The sequence below is a fragment of the Camellia sinensis genome, chromosome 3, assembly GCF_055761805.1.
Source record: "Camellia sinensis isolate YWXY chromosome 3, ASM5576180v1, whole genome shotgun sequence".
Taxonomy (NCBI): Eukaryota; Viridiplantae; Streptophyta; class Magnoliopsida; order Ericales; family Theaceae; genus Camellia; species Camellia sinensis.
Window position 1 is genome coordinate 173,683,679 of NC_138963.1, and position 11,881 is coordinate 173,695,559.

Consider the following 11,881-nt stretch of genomic DNA (forward strand, 5'->3'; position numbering starts at 1 on the left):
GTGATGGTAAAGATGAAAGTAATGATAATAGTGTAATGACATTGATAAAATATTAGTTCGAAATTTTTTTTCTATCCTTTAAAATGAAAAATATTTTCTACCAAAATAAATTTATTTTTCATTTACTATAAAAAATATTTTCTGTTAATTTTCTTTTCTATTATACCAAACACCAAAAAAATATTTTTTAGAAAATGATTTCTATCCAAACAAATGGAGCGTAAATTTTTATCTTTTATTTTTATAAATTACATTGAAATTAGAATATAATTCCCAAAATGAAAGAAAGACTCAGGTCGAGGGAATTAATTACCTGACTTATTAACAATCTCACGTAACTGAAATAAGCAGTCTCATAGGAGCATCCGCATCAGGAAGCTAATGTAGAGACATCAGTTCATCAGTCTTAATAAATTTTTTATAAATTAAGGTTTTGTTAAATTTACTACAGTATCTCAACAAAAATAAAGAGGCACGGTTCATTAGCTACATTATTTTTTATTATATTTTCTGAAGCAAATTTGGGTCAAAATCTTTAAACCAGTCATCCACTTGGATGTCCTCCCGGATATCCAATCGGATGTCCCGTGAGTGCCTGTAGCAAAAGAAAAAAAATGTCAAAAATTAGTTTAATCGGTCGACCGAGTAGTCGACCGGCCAATCAACTGACCGGTCGACCGGTCAAAAGCATTTTTTTTTTTAAGAATTATTTTGTGATGCCTCATCAATTTAATAATTTAAAAAAAATAACAAATACAATAAGAAATTAATGTTTTAATAAAATTGAGTTAAAATAGAGAGTCTGATGCAGTAAATACTAAAAAAGTGACTAGTTAAAATAGAAAAAATGAATTTTGGATTAAATTAACCTAAAAATTTGGAGAGGCATATGCAGATGCTCTAAAGAAGATTAATTGTTAATCCAATCTCATAAATTTGAATGTGAAAAGACTATTGCCCCTATTTTATAAAATGGAGAAGCTTCTCAATGGTTGAAAAAATCAATTGGATTCTGTAGGTCCACTATGGTAGGACTTGTTGAATGTTTTATTTTTGCAAAAAATTACATTAATCAGATATGAATAGTCACTTAATCAGATCACATTTGTGTCAACACTTTATTTTTAAATTCATATTTACCATTGACACAAATGTAATTTAATCAAATGACTATCAGTATCCGATCAATGTGATTATTGACACAAATAAAATACTTGACAAGTCCTACACATTAAACAATTTGAATTATTAATATAGGCTTCGTGGCAGGCTTATGAAACCCAACAACACCTTCCCGTCTGATATAGACCGGAAGGAAGCCATCCCTTTTACAAAAGCATAACAAGTCATCTTATATATAACAAAAAATGTAACACAATTTTATAAATTTAATGAACCTAATTTATCTTACATCATCAATCTAATACTACCATACTAGTAATCCCATTAATCACTGTGCTCATAATCATAATCATTAGCATTATCTTAATCAACCTAATTCAAGAATCAAACACCAGTCAATTGGACTAAACCTTTCAATTCAAGGATGGGAGTCATTAGATAAACTTATCGTGCATTTGGCATTAGTATAGGCTTTGAAAGTAGAAGACTAGATTAAGAAAATCCTAGTTTTAATATTTCAACTACTGGCCTGCCCTTCCAAACTATTTAAGCCCCGGTTTGGTTTTCTTGTTGGGACAAGCACATATGGACCCAAAAAAAAAAAAAAAAATTACAAAATCACAAAATGACAAAACACTTGACTTTGGATGAAAAATTACCAAATTAACCCATATACAAACAAAAAGTAAAAAAAGCATCATTTCCAAGTGAAGGGCAATTTTGTCATTCCAATGCAAAAGAGCCAAACAAGAAAACTAAACAAACAAAAAAATTCCAAATTAAAAAAGTCAAAAAAGCCAAAAAATCAACATTACCAAACAACCCCTAAGTATTATTTAAGGTTCACAATTGGCTTCAATCCAATTGAAGTAAAACTGAAAAGTAGAAGTCAAATTGACAAATGTCAAAACTTGGAAATACAAGAAGTCAATTTGCATCAAAACTGAAAAAAAAAAAGAAAAAGAAAAAAGGTTAATCAAAATCCAATACAAAATTACACAACGTTGGAAACTTAAGTTTGACAAAGCAAGGCTACTTCTGAGAAAGAAAATAGAGCAAATAAACAAAAAAGTCAAAGTTGTAAGAGCTTAGTATACAGTGGGTACAAAAAAATGGGAATGAATCACAAGGACGACAAATAGGCAAAAAATTAGGCAACCAGAGGGTTGGTTGCAGATAAATCTGTCAAATCATTTACTAATTCCAATTCAACATGCACAGCCGCCTTGTTGCTCTGTTTCCGAAACAGCCTCGGGGATGCCCTGGAAGTATCTGAAAAGTCAATATTAAAAAGAAAAAGAAAGAATTAGGAACGGAGAAAGGCTGTTCGGGCATTACTACATCATAAGAAGAAAGAATTCCATAGGATTCGAAGAACAAAAGTTGCATTTGGACTGGTAGATTTGAAACAAACTGATATATATTTGATTGTACCGTGAGTACAAAATGCAACAACCCTTAAAAATGGATTTAAGGGTCATATATAAGTGAATGTGAAAAAATAACAAGGGAGTTATTTGAAATCTGTTCCACTCGATTGTAGTTGTACAGCAAAAGAACTCGTTCATATCTTTGTAACCTTTCCTCAACTATCCTGATACAAGTTCAACAGCCAACCTATCCTAAACTTCAATTTGAAGGTTGAACCCCCTTATTTCAAATCCATCAAATCCAAAACACAACCTTACAAACCATACAAGTAGTATATCACAATACACATTTTTAATTAGTAGTAGGATATAAAACCAAGATGAAGACATATTGATCTCCAAAAGTGCCATGAAGACCCTACATTTTACATTAATTGGTTTCTTTCCATCTCTTTCCCTTTTTTGCCCCCACGTTATGTTGGATAACTTGATATACAATATTGGGTTCATTTCCTAGCAGCTTACGCTCTTTTGGAATTAGTGTAATCCAACACAGTATTAGAACTCTAATTTTGAGAGATCTTAAAGTTTTAAGTCTCTCCATTTGTACGTGGTCCCCTGTTTCGTTATGTTTGTTCCTTTAAACTTTGGTTGGTGGGTTGTTTTAAGTCTCTCCATTTGTACGTGGTCCCCTGTTTCGTTATGTTTGTTCCTTTAAACTTTGGTTGGTGGGTTGTTTGTCTCTCCACGTGCAAGATGAGGTTGCACGTGAAGAAGGGAGTTGAATACCTTGATATACAATGTTGGGACCATATTCTTCAAACTTAAGCTTTTGGAATTAGTGGTGAATGTTAACAAACAGTTTGAAGAACCATGAGAATTATTCAACTCCATTGCATAACACACAAATTACTTCATGTGTATATGTGTGTGTGTCACCAAAATTACCATATATAAACATGTAATTTAAATATTATTCACAAACTAAAAACAACAATGATAACAACGAACGAAACAATAATACCACAACATTCACCAAACTGTTTTAGACAGATATTCTTGCATGTTTTGGCCAACACCCAATAAAATTTAATGAGTCCAATTTCAAATTATGCATTGGCCATTCTTACATGTTTTGGCCAACACCCACCCACTAAAATTTAACTAGACCAATTTCAAATTATGCATCAGCCACTACAATAAATTTAATATTGTAGTCCAGGTTCCACATGTATTATATTTTGAACTAAAGAAATTAGCTTCTTCATAAAAGACTATACGCAAAACCACAGCAGCAATAAAGAACTTTGAACACTTAATCCAAGTTTACTCCGAAAAGCAAATATAGCATGCCTAATGAGACTAGGTGTCAATTCGAAAATCCCAAGATATGAGTACTTTATTCTCTTGGTTTTCAATATCATTTGCATCAACAAATTACTCAAATGCCACATTCATAACTTGGTTATTTTGAGATAAACATATTAAATGCTCAAATGTGAAAACTTTTGGAGGCTTATAGTTAGAACATAGTGCCAAAGTTTGTTCTTTTATTGAGAAAGCCTTACTTTACCTCAGGCATATTAACTGCCTTCAACTCCTCTAAGGTAGTTGTTACAGCCTCTAATCTCTACCACAGAACAAGTATATCACCATTGCAATTTATCTAATTAGGATCAGCACTAAAATTTTGTCAATGAATACCATGACCACTCTAGTTATTACTGTTATAAAACTATCACAACTAAAACCATTCTATCATCACAATAAATTACATGGCTACCACAAGGTACTCCACCAACATGACAACTACAAGAATGATAGAGGTGGCCTTGGATGTGAAATAGATGAATCATGATAACCCACTAATTATGTCCTCCAACCTTTTCTACACACCTATACCTCATATAGACAACATTTCCTTTAATTATTCCGTAGCAGTCCCATGCCTGATTATTTGAACTTGCTTAGTTAAATCTCTGGTCCCCTTTTTAGCCCTTCATATCATAAAATTTGAGGCTGAGCGGCATAGCAACAAATATGTAGATTGATTTGACACGGAAAACAATATATCAGAGAAGTACTAAGGAACAACCAAGAATGATACAAAGAATATTGAGGAAGAACCCGGACTTGGGAAAATGAAGACAAATGTGAAGGAAGATACAAGGAGCATATATATTTAAGCAATACTGGGGATTTTTTTTTTTCTAATATCAAAGCCTCATTTGAAAGTTTCATTAAGCAAGTCTCAATTAAATTTTTTCATTTCCAAGATGCGCTATATAGAAGTAAAAACGTGAGAGATCCACCAAAAAAGCAACCCAAAAAATATAAAGAGAAACTCCTTTCCAACATTTTACACAAAAATATTATTGAACAAAGATCCAGCAGATAAATTAGGGTAAATTACAAACACACACCCTGAGGTTTATTTAAATTACAAATTACCCTGTGATTCTAAAAATTATATTATGCCCCCTAAGGTTTCTAATTTCCATAACAAATAGATCATTTCTTAATAAATTATCAAGTTAATTAACAGCTTTTAATAATGCTAAAATTTTATTTCAATTAATAATTGAGATAATTTTATTATTGTATAGGTGAACAGTTAGAAATTTTACTTTTTCAATTAATTTTGTTAAATAAAAAATTCTGACAGGGAGGTAATTGTAATTTTCCAAACCACAGGAGGGCAATTCGTATTTTAAGCAAACCTCAGGAGGTGTATTTGTAATTTACCTGATAAATCATAAAAATGGCGAAGAATAATAACCGAAACCAAATAACAAAACAAGCAAAAAATGTACACCTAAGCTGAGTCATCAATGGTGAACCTGTGACTATGCTCAGTTCCTGACATTTATTACTACTAAAAATTCTGCTTAGTTTCTAAAGCATCACTGCAGTACAAATTAGCAACCATGCTTAGTTCAATAAGAGACACAGCATGCTTTTGGAAGTTCATGTATTGAAAATTTTCAGTATGACACCACATTTTTGGTAATATTTTGGAGTAACATGTGAGATAGTTGTTATGTGAACTTCTGAAAGATGTGCTAGTCATTATGCCCCTTGGTTAAAAAACTCAATAGAAGTGTAGCACTTGTGAATCATTAGATGAGTGCATGCGTATGTGTATGTGTGTGTGTGTGCGTGTGTGTGTGTGTGTGAGAGAGAGAGAGAGAGAGAGAGAGAGAGATCCAAGTAAAAATTGGGGGATAACTACCAGATCTGAAAATTGAAATCTTTTCAAAGATGCGATTAAAAGACTCTCGGCAACAGATATCTCGGCTCTCGCATCGATTAAGAACGTAGCGAAATGCGCCAAAATTAAATTTTTTATTTTTATTTTTATGGTGTCTTGATTTATTTTCTTTGAGTTATTGATTGAAAATTCGTGAAAGAAACCGTTACTTTTTAAAAAAATCTCATTATGACTCCTCGAGCATAGGTGATGTTTCCTCTTGCCAGGCCGCAGCCCAGCCGCAGCCAAGGCAGCAGCACAGGCCGCAGCACATGCCGCTGCCAAGGCCGCGGCGTAGGCCGCATCCCTGGCTTTGCACATCAACCTCGGCTAGCAAGCCATGCCACGGCCTTGACAAGCATGCCATGCCACAGCCTTGGCCAGTATAACATGGAGATGGGTACTCAGTAATTTAACATACAAGAGATCAAAGTATAAGACCATAAGACTGCCCTGCTTAATATCTAATATAGAGTCAAACCAATAATTACCATTGAGTCACATTAGAAGTCAGAATGATTAAAAGTGAGAGTACATGGAACTAATTCCTAACTCTCAAACATATCTTCCACTAGGAACATAGAAAACATGGAATGCAAACTTTCAACTAAAAGAAGTAATGCACCTAATAACTATTGAGGAAAGAAAAAGAAGGAAAAACATGTGTACAAAACAATTGCATCACGATGCACATACGCTTCACGAGAAGCATAATTCTTGGAAAGACTCCACTTCCTTATACTAATTTTCTATGACCTAAAAAATGGGAACTATAAGTAACAAATTATGTAATCATTAGCTATTAATTATTTTTTAATTGATTTTGTGCTTAAAGGATCCTTCGAAGTAAAAGATCTGTATACTTTATTCATAAGAATTATAAGCTAGAACGATCTTAATCCTAGCCTAATTGTAAAAATGACAAAGGAGTAACAAAAACTGCAAGCAACGACCAAGGGTAACAATTTTAAACCACCTTAATCAAATGAGGGAATACTATACTGTTTTAACATATTTAACAAAAATAATAAGTGTTCTATAAGTAATATGCATCCTTTTACAAACAATTTATAACCTGTTAAACTGCTTTATCAAATAATGCAAGATCCAAATAGCAACATATGCCTACATTTTTACACAAGAAAAAAGCTATCACGTGCACAATCACAACAATTGGCAATATACAACAATGATATTTTTTTCAATACACATTAACCATATTCACCAACAAACAGAATTAATAATCAACAAGTAACAATTTAAATATTGGTACAAAGTCCTCAATATGAACTTACATATCCTGCTCATGCTCATTGGCTAGCGCAGTTTTGGCAATAGACAGGAACGCAGCATCAACATTGATATCCTCTTTCGCAGATGTCTCAAAGTAAGGTATGCCTTTTGAAGCACACCAGTCCCTTGCTTTTTTCTCAGAAACCTGTACATGGATATATTATTATTACCAAATGGAAAAGAACATAAAATATTTAAACATAACAGTCATTGTAATTCCTTACCACTCGACTATTTCCACCATCTATGTCAATCTTGTTTCCAAGTAATATAAATGGAAATGTCTTGGAATCAGGTGGATTTGCCTACATACAACACAGTGGAAATGAGCTAAAGCTAAGAAACAGCTTTAAAACCACAAGGAACTAACACCTATATTCTGAATACATGAATGTGCACGTAGAAGTCAATAAAAACATCAGAAAATGCAGGGAAACTGTGACTTAACATATAAACGCTTTGATCTAGAATTAGGATTTTTCACAGGCATTACATTTTCAGAGGATTCTGCTGATATGTCATATGTTTTTACCAAGTAGAAATGAATTATCCATTGGCTAAGGAGTTAAGCCCCACCTTAGCTTACACTCACATGCGATCTAACAGCAATCACTGAACTTTCCACATAGTGTCAAAAAGTAAAGGTGTTGTTGACACATTTTCCTCTTCAAACACACTTCTAGTACTTCCATTGCACCTCTTTCATTGGTTCATTTATAAGAAAATAGAAGAAAGAGAATTTGTCGATGAACAAGTTAAAAATAAGAAGAAAACAAGATAAGGCAATTGACACAAAAAATGGATGCTCATATACCCCTAAGCATTGCCACTCAAAGTTAAATGATACATGTCGGTAGAACAAGCGAAGTCAGCCTTCCAACTAGAAGTTTAAGAATAGAAATAAATATCTTTCTGGTGATTAAGTTTTATGTTCGAAATGAAATCACCTTACTCCGGTGGCAGAAATAATCACATATTCAGGTTAAGGATACAAGAAGATATGGGCACTGATAAAGAAAATTCCAAGTAAATAGAATATAAACAATCAAAGACTCTGGTATATCTAACATAGATGTTACATGGTCTTTGGTAGAACTCAACCCAAAAGGTAGCTCAAGAGGTGAGGGTGCCCTCACGCTTATATGCTTAACATTACTTTGGTACTCGGATGATGTGGGATTTTGCTTCACACCCTCCATCATGCCCAATGTGCTCACTTGAAAGCACATGCAACGTGTAGGCTAGGGACACGCACCCTATCCTTCCCTGAGTATTTCGGCTCTAATACCATGTTACACGGTCTTAAGTAGAACTCAACCCCAAAAGCTAGCTCAAGAGGTGAGGGTGCCCTCATGCTTATATACTTAACATTATTTTAGTACTTGGACAATGTGGGAGTTCACTTCACAGTATTTATTGGGAATTAATCATATAAACTAAAAAAGTTATAAGATTTTTGAGAGACACTATCTTTCTTTGATGATATTTCAAAAATTCTAAACTTCTAACTTATAATTGTCAAGATAAGAAAAAATCAGGGTTATACTCAGTGAATGGACTTGGGAGCAGACTCGACACAAGTTAGCCTCATTCTATCTGCTTTCTTCTGCTCTAAGTAGTAGAAGTATTTGAAATTTTTTATCATATTTTTCCTAACAATTTCTTTTCAATACACATTCAAATCAAATGCTATACTAGATATACCAAATTGATGTAGTCAGACAAGTGAACTAAAGTAACCAAGGAGGGTGTGATATTTGTTCAAACTTCAAAAAAAAAAAAAAAGAAAAAAAAAAAAAAGTTGTGCTCATTGCACAAGACTCCCAAAGGTCTGGCAGAGTTAGTAGGTAGCTAGCCATGCACCCACTTTTTGTGGAGAGGCTTATTCCCATAACTCCAACCAGCACCACATCACAAGGGCGGAAAGCACTTGCCATCGCTCAGCTCATGACATCAATTTATTCAATCCTTGAATTTGGAAGAAATTGTTTCCAAATTACTAGTATGTTTTGGAAGTTACTGGACATGTACACGAGCATCCAAGGAGTATCAGATCGATATGATCATACTATGACTATGTTTATGTATGCGTGCTTCATAGATCACTTCCCTTGATACATCTTTCTTGATAATACAATCAACCTTGAATTTAATATGAAGTTAAAAAAAAATACAAAAGGGAAAACAAACTTTTAATAATACGTTAAATTGGTTTTTCCTAAATAAATGTCATAATTTTAAAAAGCCTTAGGTAAAGCACAATGAGCCCTTTAAAACTCAAGAATCTAACCAACACAATCTGGATAAAAGGTAGTAAGTACTTTTAGGGAGGTTTCAGTTTCAAGCTTTAAACATAAACATCATTATAAATGCAACAACAAGAGCACTAGACAAGAAACTAGGCACTCAAATCCCAATCTTGAGAGGAATTTTGTTGACCAAAATGAGGTGACAATAGCAAGAGAAATGATACCATGACTATGCCCCTACTCATATCCAAAGATTAGATTGGTATAGCCAACTCTACCCTCCATGAAACTAAACAAGTTATGGCTAATAGTTCAAGTGTAATTGATCCACTTATGGAGTAAAATGCTCAGGGTGCCAATGAATAGGATGAACCAGTTAACTCCTTTGTAACAAATGACCAACAAAGAAAAAATCCAGTAGTACTAAATACTAATCTACTTCCATCTCCTAACCCAATTGCATTGAGTTACATAATTAAATTTGTAGTCCTAGACTTTCCAACTTTACCAAGAATGTATTTACAGGAAAAAAATGATCAGCTACAAACACCATAGCTATGATATTGTCAAATATATATAAAGAAGAAATCAACACAAATAAAACTCTGGCACAGAAGCACAGCATAATATCATCAACAATTATACGGTATATCCTAAATTAAACTCTAATTGACTCCTGTGATACAAAAAAGAAGATGACAGTCTAAAACAGCTCCATGTATTTTAACATTCTGATTTTTTTTAATTATTAATATCTTGTTAGGCATAATATGTAATTCAAACCATAGACCTCAGCAGTTGTTAAATGATGCATTCATACATTCAGCGAGAGACAGATAGATTAAAAGATAAGCACAATTACATTTATTTGCATGTATGTATGTACAAAGAGAGATACAATTACTGAATACAGCATACAGGGAAACAACCTGTCAACCCAAAACATGTAACACATATGAAAAGGTGTTACACTGCAGCAATGAGGTAAAGGAGGAATCAGAAAAAATACGACCACCTACTTGTTTGAGAAATTCTTCATGCCAATTGTCAAGAGTATCAAATGATCTCATGACATTAACATCGTAGACTAGAACACAACAATCTGCCCCTCTATAAAATGCTACACCAAGACTCTGAAACCTCTCCTGCCCCGCCGTGTCCCATATCTACCAAAGGAAAATGCACAGTCACGCAGGCAAAATATACCCTTGAGAATGAATAAGATCACCACTGACAACCAAAAATAAAAAATATATATATATATATATTACAGCAAACTCACTTGTAAGGTAACGAGCCTGTCGTCTATTTGTAGTTCTTTGGTGACAAAATCAGCCCCAATTGTAGCTTTATATTGCTGACTGAACTTCTTATGTACATATCTAATAAGTAGTTAATGACCCACAAATAAGCTAATTCAGAAAACACAATGCACCACAAATCACAAGCACAATGAGCTGAATTATAGTGGTCAGTCAAGATTTTGGAACTATTTCAATACATTCCAAGATCAAAACCCATAAGAAAAATCAAAGCAATTTTCAAACCCACGAGAAAAACAAATGCCTTTGCAATTACCAATCAATCAACATTGAAATCTAGCAATATGATCCAGAATACACATTGAATTCGAAATAGAATGATAAAACATTGTAAAGATTGAGCTAAAATACAATGCGATCTCCAACAATTCAGGAACACAAAAAACACATTCGCAGACAATTTATATCTCATAGATCATCAAATCGTTACTTGGAAAGGATACTGATTCATCAATGACGTCTTACCAACCCTTGACCCAACAAAATCAATAAAAGTAAAAGAAAAATTAATCAAGAATAAACAAATCAAGTTGTAATTGAACCCTAGAATTATAAATTAACAACAAAAAAAATAAAGAAAAGGTTTGAAAGAATAGTACCCACTGTCGCCGAGGACGATGACCTTGAGCAAGGTTCGTCTACGCAACGACATGGCGAGCGAAAAGTCGAGAAGCTTTTTTCGAATCTGCGTCGAAAATTTAGAGAGAGAAAAGCGGTTCGTGTTTTATTTTTTTAGAGAAAGAGAAACAAACAGAAAAAAGGGGCGCCAACTTCGATTCTCTCTCTCTCTGGGGTACCGACAAACAAACATAACATATATTGCTACTAAACGCGCCGGCCAAATTCGTAGTTGAGCTTTTGTTGGAATTGTGGTTGGATTTTAATGATGGGGCCTGTGGCTATGTTTGATTTGGATAATTTTGAATAATTTAATGATGGTAACTTTAAGGGTGTGTTTGGTAACGTTTACGTTTTCAGTTTATATTTACAAAAATTTTATAAATTGGTTTTTGTTTATTTTTTATTTATTTTTAGAAAAACATAAACTACAAACGCGTTTGGTAATTGACAAAATTTTTAAAAAAATTTAAAAATATAAAAAAGAGTGAGAAATGACAAGTGGTGGCAAGTGGCGGCGGAAGACGGTGGTGGAAAGTAGTGACGGTGGGTGGTGGGTAGCTGGTGGTGGTGGGTGGTGGTGATGGGTGAGTGGGTGACGGTGGCGGGTGGTGGGTGGTGGTGGTGTTGGATGAGTGGTGACAGTGGCGGGTGGTA

At 33.7% G+C, this 11,881-nt stretch overlaps 1 protein-coding gene across 4 annotated transcripts; it reads right to left on the reverse strand.

Annotated features, from left to right (window-relative positions):
* Window positions 1-1,933: 1,933 nt before the first annotated feature.
* LOC114264491 (ras-related protein Rab7) lies at window positions 1,934-11,504 on the reverse strand. 4 transcript variants are annotated; one of them, XM_028205109.2, is made up of 7 exons: window positions 11,206-11,504; window positions 11,050-11,076; window positions 10,567-10,666; window positions 10,304-10,450; window positions 7,260-7,340; window positions 7,038-7,180; window positions 1,934-2,394 (listed from the first exon to the last, which is right to left on the reverse strand). In XM_028205109.2, the coding sequence occupies exons 1-7, from the start codon at window positions 11,256-11,258 to the stop codon at window positions 2,331-2,333; spliced, it is 615 nt and encodes a 204-aa protein (XP_028060910.1). In that variant the 5' UTR covers window positions 11,259-11,504; the 3' UTR covers window positions 1,934-2,330. The 4 variants fall into 4 exon arrangements, with proteins under 4 accessions (XP_028060910.1, XP_028060911.1, XP_028060912.1 ...); XM_028205111.2 differs by lacking the exon at window positions 1,934-2,394 and adding an exon at window positions 4,181-4,511 and having other exon boundaries at window positions 11,206-11,441; XM_028205110.2 differs by lacking the exon at window positions 11,050-11,076 and having other exon boundaries at window positions 11,206-11,441.
* Between the last annotated feature and the right edge of the window lie 377 nt (window positions 11,505-11,881).